The sequence below is a fragment of the Polyodon spathula genome, chromosome 3 (genome assembly GCF_017654505.1).
Source record: "Polyodon spathula isolate WHYD16114869_AA chromosome 3, ASM1765450v1, whole genome shotgun sequence".
Classification (NCBI taxonomy): Eukaryota; Metazoa; Chordata; class Actinopteri; order Acipenseriformes; family Polyodontidae; genus Polyodon; species Polyodon spathula.
This window is the reverse complement of record NC_054536.1, coordinates 21,943,303-21,960,818: the sequence shown is the minus strand read 5'-3', so window position 1 is coordinate 21,960,818 and position 17,516 is coordinate 21,943,303. Positions and strand designations below refer to the sequence as shown.

General features: G+C 36.3%; 1 protein-coding gene across 1 annotated transcript in view; it reads left to right on the top strand.

The window, feature by feature from the left end:
- LOC121312861 (A disintegrin and metalloproteinase with thrombospondin motifs 16-like) overlaps positions 1-13,977 on the top strand; it is a 72,599-nt gene extending 58,622 nt beyond the window's left edge. Inside the window, exons 19-23 of the mRNA XM_041244713.1 lie at positions 6,718-6,922; positions 9,285-9,479; positions 11,698-11,922; positions 12,425-12,572; positions 12,750-13,977. Of these exons, the coding sequence (XP_041100647.1) occupies positions 6,718-6,922; positions 9,285-9,479; positions 11,698-11,922; positions 12,425-12,572; positions 12,750-12,865 (889 nt within the window). The 3' untranslated portion in view covers positions 12,866-13,977. The remainder of the gene's footprint in view (positions 1-6,717; positions 6,923-9,284; positions 9,480-11,697; positions 11,923-12,424; positions 12,573-12,749) is intronic.
- The last annotated feature ends 3,539 nt before the right edge of the window (positions 13,978-17,516 follow it).

The following is a 17,516-nucleotide window of genomic DNA, read 5'->3' as shown; positions in this document are numbered from 1 at the left end:
ATTTTAGGGAAACAAAACCCAGAACCTCACAAATTGATTGCAAACATGATAGGAAATGAGAAAACAAAAATGGAAGTGAAATGTGAAGCTATTGTCTCTTCAAGAGGAGTAAGTGGAGATAGAGATTAAAGGTCTGTTTCTATTTTTTTTGAGTATTTTTTTTCAATGAAATCAATTCCTTGTGCATGTAAATGAGCAATACTGTGTGTACTTTAAAGATAAAAAAGTCCTGGGTTTTATCAGTGATCATAATTGACTTAGGTGTGCAGTAGTGTGTAAATTACTATTTTTGTTACTAAAGATTTAACACATGATCAATGAATAAAGATTACAGAAATGAACTTGCATGCACATTGTTTATTGCATTTCCTTAAACTGTAAGCTAAAAGTTAATTAAGCTATCAGCATAAACTTGATGAGAAGGGTATGATGTGTTCACTCCCGTAAGTATAAAAGAAACATGTCTTGCTATGTAATTCTACTGAGCCCTACAATAATCCTGGCAGACATTCAATAGACAAGGGTAGTTCTGTTTCCAGTGATCTGCAAACACCCCCATGAATAGTATTTTAATGTATGATATCTAAAATGTTTTTTTTTTTTTTTTTTTTTTTTTTTTTTTTTTTTTTTTTTTTTTTTTTTTTGTTTTTTTTTTTTTTTTTTTTTTTTTTTTTTTTTTTTTTTTTTTTTTTTTTTATATGTTTTTTTTTTTTTTTTTTTATTTGTATCTCTGATATTACTCCGCAGTTATCTTAGGCTTCCATGCTCTTCATACAGACCGTGTGAGAGTCTCCTGTCACTCTCTTAGATTAGTTGAAGTGGCAGCGCACACTGGCCAAAAGCACATTTAAAAAAAAAAAAGACTGACACCTTAGCCTTCATGCCTTTTCCAAGGGAGCTGTTCATTTCTGGCAATATTCCTGCTATGTAGAAAACAGTACACATGTACAGTACAGTGTAACAGGATCTAATGCAAAGCCACTTTATAAGGAGACCTGTCTCAAGTGCTTTTTTAGAAAGCACAATTTTAGTTGGCTCTCATTTTATTGTATATTTATTTTGAAGTACATGAAATAAAACACACTTTGCACAAATTGTGTGTATAGAAAGACAGATGGGGCCACTTTATTAGCACGGTGAGTCTATGTTAAAGGAATGCTTTATACACTTTGAATTTGGGAATGTGTGTGTGCTTATTATCCCACGGTATGTCTTTTAGTAACCCTGTAATATTGTTAACTTTTTTTTTTTTTTTTACCAAAATCACGAGTTTTGCCTTACCTTGATCACAACTAAGAGTCTTAAAATAATATTGCCACAAAGAAACGAACATTTGGTTTTCAGCCATGGTGCAGATTTTTATGGTCTTTCCATAAAATGGTCAACCTCTGTGGAGCCCTGAAAATGCACTCTGATTGCAATATTATTTTATGCCTCTTATTTGTGGTCAATATAAGGCAGGTATTAGGGCTCTATTTTTTTCTTTATGGTAGAAACTCAATATGTTTTTACTAGCCTTTATCAGAACCCCCCCGCCCCCCTGGCCTTGGATTGAAGCATTTCAGAATGCACTATTTAAAATTTTGAGACCATGTGTTCTTTGTCTGTTGACTTGATGTCTGTTTGAAATGGCTGTAAACTAGCACGCAGCCCCACTTCTTAATGAAATCTAAGCTGTGATGACATGTCTGCATAAGATATTTTTAGACCTGTCTTCCATATCAGTTAGGCATGACGTTTGAGTTTTGTTCATGCTTTTGTTTGTTTACACTGTGCAGTACAGTTAGTTGTTGAAGCTTCAGGTGTGATATGTTTATATTTTGTGGTACATGCATTCACAGTACAATACCATATACCATGGAACATACAACTACTAGGTATATAACAATACACATGGAAAATTAAGCCCAAGTGATTAATGGCATAAAGGAATGCCCACATTTCTGTGTACTGCTTTAGTTGATTTATTATTTCCATTCCTGAAATGTTTTTTGTGCCGTGTCTGCATACATCAAGGATTGAAAAGTAGTTACATCATGGTAACCTGGCACCACTCCGTATGTAGGTCCTGACATCATTCATCCCGTTTGCATGATCAGAGAAAGATATTAAAACTCTGCCCAAACTATCCAGAAGACATCAGTGCCACATGCTGCATGTGATGCATCAGTTTCGCATGCTCAGGAGTGTTGTTTGGCAGCAGTCCCACTCTTGTACGTTAAACCAGTATAAGGGTATAATGTGTCCTTCCTTCCTATCTATCATATTAATATGGGCTCTATATTTACTACAATACGTAATAAGTAGATTATATGTTTGTTTATTTATTTATTTATTAATTATTATTACCAGTTTCAGGTGAAGCAAGCACAATTTATTTATTTATTTTTTATATTCAGGGCTTACCGTATGTTTTACTTGGTAAATGTACATCAGAAGTATGATACATTTTGAAATCCAACTTGACAGTTAAAGACTTAAGAGTTTTCCACTGAAACCATGGTTACGTTTTCTTGCCTGCGTGTTGACATCTGATCCTGGTGAATTTATATGTGAAAAGCATACAGAGAGCTGTAATTTGTGAATTATATTGGTATTTAACTAAATACATGGGCAGATACACAATCGAAAATTGTTAATGTTATTTTATATAGGATTTGCCTGTTATTTTTCATTTAGTCTGTTGTATTGTATAAGCTGGCCAGATATTTTACAGTTAGAATAGCATTTTAATGTAAGGCATTACGAAGACGAATACCAGTATCATCTTATTCTGTTGGTTCTAGAACTCAAAATTACACAGGATTAAACAATCTTTATATTCAACATATTCATTTAGCAATAAACAGTGTTAGAAGAGGTTGAAATACAAAACTTTAAGGAGTGTTTCCCTAAGGTCTCTATTTTATATTTTGGATTAATTAAGTTTTCAGTTCACAAAGCATTTTTCAAATGTATGAGAGGGTTAGAAGTTTGTTCTCGTTATTAAAAGCACTATTTAACCTAAGATCTTCTTCAACAAATATTTTTCGTGATATATTGGATCTAATAATATATATATATATAAATAATATATAGAGAATATATATATATAATATATATTATAAGTCAAATATATATATATATTTTGGCAATAAAAAAAGTTGCACCTTAAAACAATTATGTTAAGGGGAACAAACAGGTCTTTGAAATGTATTTTTGAATGTCTTTATTGTACTGAGCATATTTTAAGAAAAGTAATTCCTTTGCAATTTGTATTTCATTTTTAAATATGCTGTCACCTGAATGCCTGCATTAACTGAAATACCTACCTGCATACTGAAATTTCAAGATTTATCTTTACAAAACTGTACATCAATTGTAGTGTTTGGACTTTACAATGTCACATTAGCCTTTAATTAATTAGACACACTGTGAATGACTTAAGCTGAGCTATCCTGTATAAATAAAAAGTAATTTAACACCCACAATGTCTGACAGGTAGTCAACTTCAGCCTATCCGTATTTGGAACACTTTGGCGGTACAGAATATGCAGTTCTTTTTTTTTAATGACATGTATTCCCTATGGAGCTTGACAGTTAAAAGTCTAAAGTTAAATCTTATGACTAAAGTACAGTATTTTGAGATTCCGGCGGCTGGCTGAGAAAGCTCTATCTCCCTTTAATGTTCATTTTATCTGTTTGCCCGCTTTTTATAGGACTTTTAGCAGTCATATCTTCTGGGAGAAATAGGGCTACTGTCTGTAAAGATTGAGGTTAGGGCTGGAATTCTCACAACTGATCCTTTAATTGAAGCGGTAGAGCAAAATATTATCATCCGTAAAAGAAAAGTGTTTTCATGTAAGCTGCTCAGGTTCTGTGCATCCGTTGTCAGAGCTTCAAAAAAAATGTAATTATCAGGAAGTCTAAAAAAAAAAAAAAAAAAAAACTGTGGTTTAAGTGTGTGCACCGATGTGTACTCTGTTTTGTAATTAACCATTTCTGAATCCCAGTCAGGGTTCTTTAGGCCCTAAACCATGGAATCAAGAACTTATTTCAAAATATACAATTTCCAGGATGGGTTTGGAAGAGCAACTGCAATATACTTTTACTGTGATGCTTGGATTAGATTGTACTGTATAAAAAATCAGATAAATTAAGCATACAGGGGGAAGCTGAGACTAGATGGGACTTGGTATCAAAATGCTGTGTATGTGGAAGTGTTTTACAGTTCTAGGCAACCGAACTACTAAATAACTGAAGGAATGTTAGGCATGGAAGTGCTGACAGTTGTGTTTTTGGTGGTGTGGGTGGAAGGAGGGGGAGTGATGGGGGGGTTACAGCACAGTGTTTCTTTATTCTCTCCATCTTCGGCACTGTAAGCCAGGCAACGGCCTTCAACCTGCTTACTGATCTGACCTCAAGCAAAAGCTAGGAGTCAGCCTTCATACCTGCAGCATGCCAACAGGCTATCTGGAGCTGGGAGCCAGAAGTCTGCACTCAGGGCATTTGTCAGACAGCAAGGAAACGTGATCATTAGGTCAGGATCTCTTTAACTTGGTTGTTGACAAGGCTTCTAATTATACAACGTGTTTTTCCTATCGGATAATCTACTGTAGTGATTTATTACTAGCTAGATAATTCTGTCCAGGAGTAAAATGAAAGACTGTAAAAGGCAATTTGATTTTAAGACCAATGCACTTTACAAAAGCAAATCTATAACCATAATAATGTATAGTATAATAAAATGTCTTATTTACTTCGCTCCAGGCGCCAGCAGCAATAAGTTGCTGGACTGAATGTTTTTGTTTGGTTGACATTAAGACCACAAATTGGTGATTCGAAGAAAAAATATTTGGAAACATCACAGAAGCTCTTTGAAACTTTGACATTGTACCTTAGAATCAGTTCTCAAAATATATTTCACTGCACAAAGATATAACATACACTTGTCAAGAAAATTCAATTACAAAACTATAATTTTATTTTCTGCAGTTTCAGGATATAAAGAGAAATAAAGTTCCATAATGTTGGTTTGTAGAAAACAAAAATAAAATAAATAAGATTAAGATGGAGACAAAATAAGATCAGGTTTCAACGAAAGAGAAAGATCCAGTCTACTACCAGATGGCAATACCCTCTAAGCGGGGTACTGTAGGATAGGAAGACATTAGCATCACTTCCTTCTTTACAGACCCGTTGCCAAGGGTAACTAAACATTATCTTCAAAGCATCCTGTCCGAGATAGGCCAAGTTTTTTTCTTGTCTCTTTCTCTTAAAACAAGGTCATAATTCAATCAGATATTGTGATCACAGTCTGAATGACAAACTGTATCATTTTGTCGTGCTGTTTTTTTATACATTTATCAAAACAACCTTGGTAACTAACCAGTACACATTGCAAGTCAATGGCGGCTGAGGGCAAATGTTTACAACTCTCACCATGGTGACGACCCTGTTATGATGTAATACTGTGCTGCTGTTTACAGTTATAGGGAGATAGACTTTTTTTTTTTTTTAATTCTCAACAAAATTCATTATTATTTTCTAAGATGAATAGTAAATGTACAGCACTCACCCTGTGTATAGGTAATGAATAGTAAATGTATAGCACCCACCCTGTGTATAGGTAATGTACTTGCATTGAAACAAATGTGTCAGGAATAGGAAGCAAGGAACTCCATTCTCTGAACTTCTCCCGAGTTTACTATAATTTTACTGAGATTAATGGACCATTTACTAGAGACTTATCTGCTACAGTAGCATTATATAATCCTACCTAATGTAGTAAAATGAAGACAAATCTGTCATTGTACTGCTATTAAATTAATACAAATCTGCACCCATTGAGGACAGCTTTGGAAATAATTCCATGATTCCCCTCTGGCAAAATTTAGTTATTATAATAATATTTAATACCTGATTCAACAACCTATATACAGCATGAGTCATTAATGTTATCTAATATGTGTTGTTTTTCACACTTCTATGTTAAAATGACTGTGGGTAAGTCTCAGGTGGTCAAAAGACTCAAGTAACTGGTCTCCCTGCAGCTGTTGTGCAGTGTTTCTCAGACAATGGCACTTCTGTATAGAGTGATGCATATGAATTTAAAGTAGGGATGTCCAGGTATCATATCTCCTTCTGTCCTGATTTGTGTAGTATGAACTATTTAATGAGTGACCTAACCATATTGTTGGCTTCATGCCTGAAATGGAAATACAAGATTAACAATATACTGTACTGTGTTAGCACTTTACCTTTTGTGATAAAGCAGTCACTATTCGTCAAGCGTTCCTAGTTTCATAATTAACATCAACATATATCAAATCTGATATAATATATATATAACATATATATATATTATATATAATATATCTATATATATATATATATATATATATGGGGATCCCCCTCCCTCCCTTATGTGATTAATGATATAGACCCCTAGGGGGAGGGAAATACACTAATTACTATACATAAACACAAACAAAGGTTGGTGCCTATAGTAAATGTGTAAAAAAATAGTAAATATCTTCATACAGAACTTCAAACACTCCTAAATAAGGTTACAATAGTATAGTAGTCTAATATGTATTTGTTTGTGTGTGCGGGAGGTGTTTATTTTCCAGGGTTTTGGAAAAAGTGACTTGTTTTTACAGACATTGTATTCAAATAACAATGTCTTGGTGATAAAGTTAATGTCTGACTTATTACTTTTTTTTACTTTTTGTGCAGCTGGAATGTTAGAGACTGGGGCGAGTGCAGTCGCAGCTGTGGAAGTGGTGAGCAGATCCGGCAAGTCCTCTGCACACAGAAGGTGAATTATAACGAGATGGAGACGGTGACTGACACAAAGTGTCCACAGCCGGTCCCATTGCGGAGACAGACCTGTAACCCCCACAACTGCCCCCCTGCCTGGAGCACAGGGCCCTGGTCTGAGGTAAGAACCCTGTTGAGACCCTGAAAGATCCAGCATTCGTACAGCTATTAGATCAAATGTAAGGGTTTTTGGGGTTCATCATCCAGAGTTGTTTTGAATGAAATACAAAGTTGTTTTGTTTTGTTTTAGTACTACCAGTCTATCTTATAGGTTCACAGAAAGCCAACTTATTTCAAAAGTATTCATGCAGTAATATTATTTTTGCAGTTTCCATAAATGCATATTTTACAAAGGGCAGGATTGAACGGGAAGCTAAAGTAATGTCTCGCTCCCTTAGAAAATGGCCCAAATATTGGGCTTCAGTCCCCAGAGCTTTAAAACCAACACCCTTCGTGAAAAAGTAATAATTAAAAAAAATAATAAAATTCGAGACATTCAGTAATACTAAAAATGTTTCAGTATTTTTCAGGTGTTGGGAAATTACAAATGTGTTGCTGTTTTTAAAGACATTAGTAATTGGGGGATAAAAAAATAAGAAATGCAGAAATCCACACATGCAGAACTCATGCGCTCACCCTCTCTGCGTCTTATAAATACTCGGCGGTTGGACCCACATATTTCAAATTTTGACTCATTGGTCCATAAGACCGACTTCCACTCCTAAAATGTCCAGTTTCTGTGTTTTTTGGCCCAGGCAAGTCTCTTCCTCTTATTCTGCACAATTAACAATGGTTTCTATGCAGCAATTCTTCCAGTTAGGCCAGCTTCACGCAATCTCCTCTGAACAGTTGATGTTGAAACATCTGTACTTCTAGTAGCATTTAGCTGAGCTTGTATTTCAGAGGCAGTTAATTACCGCTTTTGCAGATTTGTGACTTGAATGAACTTGTTCTCTGATTCTGAGGTCACCCTTGGCCTGTCTGACCTTGTTCGGTCCTCATGAGTGCCAGTTTCTTCAAATCGTTTGATGGTCTTGGCCGCAGCAGTTACAGACGCTGGCAAAGTTCTTGCAATTTGTCTTAAAGATTGACCTTAATTTCTTAAAGTAATTACAGACTGTCTCTTTTCTTTGCTTAACTGAGCGTGTGGAACTTGCACAAGTGTGTGTGTGGGGGGAGGTTGGGGGGTTATTTCCCAAAACGGTAGACAGTAAAAATATTCAATGCAATTTAATTAAAATGCAAAACTATGATAATAAAAACATCTGTAGTTTCTAAGAGTGTATCAGTTTACTTTTTCTTTCACATTCTTCAAATATGTCCTAATTGGAGATTGCTACATTAAAAAGAGGCTCCCTTTTAGATTTAGTAGTGCTATGTCTGTGAATGGTGCTCTCCTCATAGGAATGTTGAACCCTGCAGATGGGTTATAAGTTATATTTTACATCCAGTGTTCCAACACTCAAGCGTTATTCTAAGGGGTACATTGTTTATTGGCTGTTTCCAGGAAGGACACCCAAAGCTTGCAATCTCTTTTTTTTTTCTTTCCCTATCACTATTTTAGTTGGATAAAACATGATCGTCTTTTCAGTTTTTAGTTGAAAAGTTTAGGGGTTGACCGATTTTTGTACTTTATTTTAGTCTGTAAGCTGGTTACTTTATATTGACTTACTCAAAAAAATGAAACACATTTGTGAATATATTAGTAAGCTATTTGTTAACAATCTTTAAAATAAAGTGTGGCAATATCTCTCTCTCTCTCTCTCTCTCTCTCCTCTCTCTCTCTCTCTCTCTCTCTCTATATATATATATATATATATATATATATATATATATATATATATATATATATATATATATATATATATATATATGTGTGTGTGTGTGTGTGTGTGTGTGTGTAGCTGTTGACATTTTCAACAACTTTTTTACTCCATGCACTTCTCTGGGTATCAGAGCTAATGTTTTTAAAGTCCTGTATGTCCCGCCAGTCACAGCTGCTCTGAATATACAGTATCAGAGCCAGATTAATTATCTTGTTCTTCTGTTTAGTGTGTGTACATGTGTGCGATTACTTTTAGTTACACAGGTGTGATATCAGTATTATTAAATACCTATTGACCAACACCTATTGATCTGATGAATCCTTTTCCAAGATCAGTTGAATTTAATAATTTTCAGTAGTCTAGAAAATGTCAGTGTTTTGCCAGACACCAAACACTGCCTTGAATTTGAAGAACCCTTGAATTCAGATAAAGTAATACTGCTGTGTTCGAATTCTGTCCTTTTTTAGTTTAATTCCTTTCGTTACATTTTATTTTATATGTATTCATACTTCATGATTTTGAAATATATGATTTCATAACTTTGCATTTGATGTACATTTTATTCTTCAGTAACTCATATACAGTTTAGTCTAATCTAAATTCATTTGCTCCCATATTTTTTTATATTTATAAATACTTAATTCTCCTTTTGTGCAGTGCTCTCGTAAATGTGGTAAAGGACTGAAGAAGAGGACAGTGGTCTGCAAGAGTACTAACTCCACTCCAAGGGCTCAGGTACTTCCAGACAGCTCCTGCTTAGCTGAGCTCAAACCCAAATCCCAGGAGGCCTGCATGGTGAAACTCTGCCAGAAGAATCGCAAACTCCTGTGGTTTGTTTCCACGTGGAGAGAGGTAAGCTCTTTTTTGTACTACGGTTTGGTTCTTTCCTCTCCCAAATTAAGCCAGATTGTAGAAGATGAATCAGTAAAGTTGTCTCTATGCTACCCCATTCTTTCATTTCTCATGCTCTCTTTACAGCTGCCAGATTGGGTAGATTAGCAGTTTTTCTGTTATTTCTCAGGGGATGTCAAGATATAGGCAATACTGAAATTAAATCTGATATGTCATTATTCACGGGAATTAAGCATCGCCCTTCCACATGCAGAACTAGACAAGTTACAATAAGTCCGAAAATAGTTTAAGAGTTCAAATTGTTACCTTTAAATGCTCAAGTAATTAAAATTCATCAGGTAAAGACTGGGATTTACTCTGGTAATTTAGACTTGCCTAAATGCCCAGTATTATTAGGCACTTGGTTGACAAATGAGCTCTAAGGAAATCCTGCCTCTTTGTTATTACCTGTTTATGAATGATGTGCGTCTTTTGCACATGTATCCTGAATTGTGCATTGTGCATACCACTAAGTAGTAGTTAGAGTAGCTGTCTATGGGTGTGTTATTAACGTGTTCCAATGCATTTACTCCAGTCTTCAATGCATTTACTCCAGTCTTCAAAATATGTCCCTTGGTAATGTAAAGTCGTCTTTATGTAAATGAAAAACTACTGTAAAAATGGAGGTTGTCATATGCATCACATTACTTAGTTTGACTGATGTATCCATTGGGGGTTTATTTTTTGATACAATTAATTACCAGCTAATGCATTAGAGATGCTTTGTGCATCTCAGTCATTTGTTTACATGATAGATTATCTTTTTTTTTTTTTCATTGCATTGAAGGCTAGGGATTCCTTGAGGGGTTTCATTAATTTACTTAACAACTAGATTAAATACTGGGAATGCTTCTGCCAGATACACCATTTCAGTAAAATAATTTAAAAGTACCTTATGCAGTGGCAGTAATGTAATTAACTATTAGGAAAGGCACTTAAGACCTTAATCCATCTACTGTATTTAAACAAGGGCTGCATTCTGCATAAATGATGCTTTGTAAATCCGATTACTTTTGGAGTTAATGTTCTGTGTGCATATTGTAATTTTGAATAATTGCTAGGTAATGGATTGAGAAATTAAATATCTATTTAATCATTTTGTTAATTTGAATATATTTTTGATAATGTATTCAGGGGTCTCTGCAGTTTATTTATTAGGGACTTTATGGTTATCATTCATTTAAGAGATATTTTGCTATAAAGTTGGTTGGTGTCTTGAAAATCTTAATACAGTTAAATTAAATAAGTGATAACCAAGGTTTTACAATTAATTGTATTATTTAATTGGGGAGGAAAAATCAGCTTTTATGTATTTATTATCATGTGTAGGCAATGCTGGCTCTTTTGTACCATTCTAACGTTATAACCAGACCCTTAGTTACATAATTGACCTATGTGAACGAATGGTTTGCATTAAGTGCTCTAGGTGCAGGTGCATGGTTTAACAGTAGTGTTGTAAGTACTGCTGCAGCGCAGTCATTGTTTTAGCGCTGGTTTGAAGCGGCAGCTCCCGGGTTCGTATTAGTCATCTGACAAAAAACAAATACAGACAGTTACAAAACCAACAAAACACTTCACTCACGAGTACTAACAGGTTGTTTTCTAGCAGTAACCACATCAAAGGAACAGATTACATCACCACAATCACAATTATACCCTTAATCACCCTCCCTGCAGTAGCTAGTCCAGTCACATCTCCTCCAATTCATGACTGACGCATCGCATGCCGCTTTAGGGCGATTACTTCCTGGCTGACTGGCTTCCGACCATGGTAAAATCTATGCTTTTATATACATGTCTCTTTTAACATCAAAATTCTAAAAAGTTTGCTAAACTTAGGTGACATAATTTACTGTTCCTTGACTATCTTTGTATGGTTTTGTTTTATGTGCGTTTTATTTTGCCATTTTGGGATTTCATGTTTGAGTGCAAGAGCTTTATTTACTTCAAAGAGGTTTATATTGTTGGTTGCACCTCTCCACAGTAGCCGATTTGATACAGAGCTGCCTACTCTGCTCCCACATGTAACCTCTACTCTTCTCCGCTAGCTGGGGATGTACCAAAAAGAAAAAAAGGCTAAGGCTCAGTTTCTGGTCCAAAGCCATTCTGAAGATGTCTCCATTTATTTCCGATAACTAGATCTTGTTAAATTTGACTTATGTTTTTGTTTTCTTCCTAGTGTTCTGTAACATGTGGCAAAGGAATACAGAAGAGGCTGTTGACGTGTGCAGAGAAGGATGTTGCAGGGAAACACAAAGAGCTGGTTCCCAAGAGATGCCAACTTGTGCAGAAGCCTGATGTACAGCTGGAGAGGGAATGCAACCTGGCTGCCTGTCCCAGGCTAGTCACTCACACTGTCACCAACAGTGCCCGGGCCAGATGGTACTCCTCACCCTGGTCTCAGGTAGGGCACTCGTTCAAAAAGGGCTGACCTCAACTCCAATTCCTCATGTTTTTTAAAACTCTGTATCTTAACATTGTAAAGCTGAATAGGTTTGGAAAACTAATTTAGTAAAAATGTGTTTTGTTTACTTATTAAAGGTGAATTTAACTTATTTAAATAACTTATTTAAAACGGCTTAAAATTAGCTTCACCACTCTATTGTAAAAGCTAAATATACTATTTTCTAATAGTATAAAACTAGAAAGACACTACTAAGAAGAATGTGTACTCCTCTTAAGTACTATTGCATTTGCTGTACATCTTAAAAAATCTTTAGCTATAAAAATGTGTTCATCTTTCATGTTGTTGATTTTTTATGTATGCTTGCATTGTACTTCATCTTGTTTAAACTGAATTAGATATCTTCATTTAAATAAATAAATAAATACATACATACATACATACATTATTTTAATGGTGATACTAGGAGGAGTCTAACATTATTTAATCTTTTCCACAACAGTGCACAGTGGCCTGTGGAGGTGGAGTTCAGGCACGTTCAGTGCAGTGCTTGGCACATGGAATGCCCTCCTCAGGTTGCCTCCTTCATCAAAAGCCAGCTATGTCTCAGGCCTGTAACACCAATTTCTGCCCTGAGCCTGAAAAAAAAGGTATGTACCCACACTTGGCGTTAGGGAGGTGTTTAATCCTCATGCCCAGCCAATTCTTTGTCTCTCTGTGTAATTGGTACTTTACTGCTGACTGTAATGGAAACCAATCAGTGTCCCTTGATATGAATTCCCTTTGGAGGTTGACAAATAATTTCCCTATTTGTCTTTCATCTCTAGATGTGCCATGCAAGGATTACTTCAATTGGTGTTACCTGGTCCCCCAGCATGGAGTTTGCAACCACAAGCTGTATGGCAAGCAGTGCTGCAAATCCTGCTCTCAGTCAAATTTGTAAGCCTCTAACAAACATCCCATCATGGTCGACCATGAAGACAAATTTTCCATTGAAGCTCCTGCACATAACACTGAACTCACTGACATTTTGATCAGACTAGAATACAAATAAGTGCCTTATTGAAACGTTACAGCTCCAACAACTTTGGTATTATTGCTGGCATTGACCATGATTAAGTCTTAGAGAAGTTATTGCCCAAGGCTTGGAAGATTAAACATGACTTTTTTTTTCTCATTGGAAAACATAGTATGACTTTGGAAGGATAAAAAAAAATACCCAAAGACATTGGCGTTAAATGACATTGGAAGGCATACTAGTCCTCAATGTAAATCTTACTAATAACCATAGACAAGCATCTGGGGGCATCTGTTCTAAAGAAAGCAGCAGGAGAACATCTCTCCTTTAGGAACACACATTAAGTATTAACATGTTCATTGTATTGTGTTTGGGGATTTTAACATTTAATGACTTTTCTCTATGTGAAGGGAACAGTGGAGATTTTCACAGACAATGAGGAATTTTATGGGGTCTACAAATAAACACAAAAAATAGTTTCATATTTATTTTACCTCATTTACCACTGAATCAGTCTTGCTACACTACCCAGTAGAGATTACTCTACCCCACAAACTGTTGTGGAGAACTTCCAGCAGCAGCTGGTGGATACTATGGTGCTACTGTTTGATATGTCAGAGAAAACAAAACTTTGAGCCCTTGAGCTCTCAGATATTTCTGTTACTGAATAGTCATGCTTGCAGAAATCTACAGCTGAAAAAAAATGGTTTACTATTTTTGCTTTGTATTCATGTAAGTGCTCTAACCTCTTAGCAGCGAAGTCTGTGACCAAAGTGCTAGAGGTGAAGTTAACAGTGGCTTGCTTTATCAAGGCTTCTTCATGCTCTGGTTGCTTAAAGCAGACATATTCATTCAGCTATGTCCCTGCTATATAAGGGTCATACTTAGAAGTGATACTCTGAATTCATCCCTAATCAGTACACAACTAAGCCACTGAAACCTTAGAAGAAAACTTAAAAACTGGAAAAGCAGCAAACTTTCACACTACTGTACATTTCTGTCGTTTCACAATAAAGGGTTTTTTTATTATTATTATGCAGCTGTACTGTAAACATTTCTCAAATATTTATGTTTTCAGAAATTGTATAATAAATTTTTATTGAAACTACTGCAGTGTCTTTTATTATTATTGAATTTTGCTGTAAAGAACTTGATAAATCAGGCACATTGTGTTGAAAATATTGTGGATGGCTATAAAGTCACTTGGCCATTTTGCAGAGTAATGAAAATTGGCAGGTGGAGGACCAAATGATGGGCAACAAGATTCTAGAACCTTCATAGATGGCTGTAGCAAAGAGGTAATTAGCAGAGCAGGTGAAGTGCAGGTGCAGTAATCCAACAAGAAAAGATAGACAACAAAGTACAGGTGAAATTTATACGTGATACAATGTGCAGGTTTGTCCGGGTTTAGTGCTGACCATGGGCGACAGCTCCAGATGTTAGCCATCTACTCTTAATAAACAAACAAACAGTACATTTTAGACAGACAGACAAAACAAACAAAGTACTCATGGTAATAATCATAGTATCGTGCCCTCACAGGTCGGGAAGGAGAGCTAACACCAATAATCATTTGATCTCTGTCACATATACCACCACTTAGTGGAGCCAAAGGAACACTCGGCTAAATTTACTCCCCCTCCCGGGAAAAATAATTCGCATTTTGGTGGTCCTTCAGACTTCAGGTGTTGAAAATGCGGTTTTCTCTCTAAAACTGCGGGTTAAGGGGATCTGCCAGTATCCCCTTGGCAGGTCCAGAGCGGAGATAAGCTTTGCCGTTCACAGTCTATCTAGAAGCTCGTTGACCTGAGGCATGGGGACAGCATCGAACTTGGCAATAGCGTTGACCTTACGGAAATTGACGCAGAATTGGTTGGTACTGTCCTTTTTGGCCACTATCACAGTTGGACTGCACCACTCGCTCCTGGAAGGCTCAATCACCCCAAGTTTGAGCATCGCCCATACCTCTTTGCTAACACCACTTTGTCAACTTTCTGGGATACGGTAGGGTCTCTCTCGTACTGTGATACCTGAGGGAGAGATATTGTCATATTCAACAAGGTTAGTTCTACCGGGCAAGTCAGAAAAAACATTGCTGAACTCCTCAATAAGCTTATGCAGCTCTCGTTGCTGATCTGGAAACAACTGTTCCCCCATCGAAATGACTTTAGTGTTAGGGGTCTCTAGACAGGGGCCTAAATCATCCTCTACTTTGTCTGGGGCTATACATAAGGTCTCCCTTGCCTGCCAGGGCTTTAATAAATTGACATGATAAATTTCACATTCATTACGGCGTTCAGTACTGTGTAATTTCATAATTCACATTTCCTATAGCCTGAATCACTTCATATGGCCCCTGCCATTTAGCACATAATTTCGATTCTGAGGAGGTAAGCAATTGCATTACCTTGTCTCCTTGTCGAAAGGTTCAAATTCTCCTCTCTCTGCTCCACCCACAACACCTGGACTGAGACCTTCTAGCTCACCGGCCCCAATGGACATCCTTGTCTCCTCTCCATGGAGTTCAAGTTTGGCCCCTAGCTGGGGTAGAGCTGCTGCTCCTGTACCGTTGCCATACCAGCAATGGGAGAGATATGTAGGTTGAGTTCGACCCACCCCTTTGGTCCCACTGCCAATTATTTCCACTCCTTTTGAACGCATTGCAATGGACATAGTGGACACTTTTCTACCTTCTGACTCCGGGTATGTGCATATATTAGTGATGACAGATTATGCAACGCAATACCCGGAGGCAGTTCCTTTGAGGTCCACTAGTGCAGATGCAATTGCCAAAGAACTATTACAGATTATGGCTAGAGTAGGGATCCCCAAGGAGATATTGGTCCCTGTGGTACTCCACTGGTTACCTCGCTTCATTTTGAGGTTTGTCCTCAATCAGTTCTTTCTGTTTTCTACTATGTTCAATTTCAGAATTTATCTTTTATGCAGGACTTTGTCAAAAGCTTTCTGGAAATCTAAATAACAAATTGCAATATGAAGCAGTCATTTGTCATTTCTACCATTTAAATTTTGGCTGTTGTGCTGCCCACTAGGTTTTTACCCAGTAATATTATATTCGTCTCCATCACTACCACAATAACACTTACCACATTGTAGTTACTTGTTAGTGCAGTAGCTTCAAGTGCTAACATTTTGTTTTTGTTTAGTAAATACATTTAATAGATATCATACCTGAGTTGTTGCCCTTGTTTTGATGTAGTCTCTCCTGTTTTTTTTTTTTTTCCCCCCCCCCCCCCCCTTTTAAATGTGTTGAAAATTCTTCAAAGTTCCTTGCTCTGCGTAGATTGGTTCCTTTTTATGTGCAGTCCATCCCGTCTGTATAGATAATCCTTGTTGTAGAATGTGGTCCAGTGTTCAAGGAATGTTAGTTTCTAATCTTTTTTCATAGAAGCGAAACAGTGAAAAAAAATAATGCAGTACAGTTTTGCAAAATGTGTGTTTAGTTATAAAACCAGCATGTTTCTTGCTCAAGCAAAAACACCACCAAAATACCTGCAGGCATGTGAAACTGTACCTTTTATTGTTAGTTAATGACAACACATGTTTTAAATACACTGTTTGCTGTGTGTTTAATTCCTTATAGTACATATTGAATGTTTAAATGTTTCTAGTTAATGTGCTCAGATGTAAAGTTACATTTCTGCAGAACAAGAATGCCTTTAATGTAAAATGATTTATTTAAATTGACACCTGCTGACAGAATGAAGAATCCTTTTCTGTCTCCCCTTTGGGACAGCTCCAAAAGTCCCAGTCTTACAATTATCTTTTCCCAGAGCCGCAGCCTTGGAAACACGTTTGCCTTCATTAGATATGCAGTAGCCATGCCTGCCCACCTATGCACATTGCATGGTGACTCAGAAATGTACTTTTTTTTTACACTATTGTTTCCAGATTGTGTGCCATCTGGATATAGTTCAATACGGAGAAACATTTTTGATTCCATTTACTTAATTTTAATATTCCATGTGTTTCTCATGTTTTAATAAAACAGAAACAATGCCACATTTTACAAACCAAAAACATAAATTGTACTGAATATTCATGAAGTAGGGGAAGGCTGGGTAAAACGAGATATTTAAGGTTTGGACATTTCTGTAGGTCATCCTAAAACACCAATCGCTTTGCAATTGTTCATAAAACTCAAGAGGGTATTGTACTACCTTAAGAAAATTGCAAAATAAAAAAAAATGTAAATATTAAGTGGGCAAAAAAAACTTTTTTTCAAACCCTTGCCATTTCTCATTTTACCCACACTATGTTTGTAAAATTGGATACACATATTAATGAACAACAATGCATAACCTTTATTTGTAGTTATAGCTAGAGGAAAAAGTGTAACATCTGCACATTATCACTGTTAAATATATATTTTTCAAAACTCTCGAACCTCTCCGGAGCTCTCTGAGAGCTTGGGACCCTGTGCAGTTGCACTGGCTGCATCAGCGATTGCTTCAGCACAGCGTGCATGTAACATGGTATACCTATATCTCGTTTTACCTGTTTCCATGCCATCGTATTCCAAGAGATACTACAACGCAACTGTGTAAACCTACGC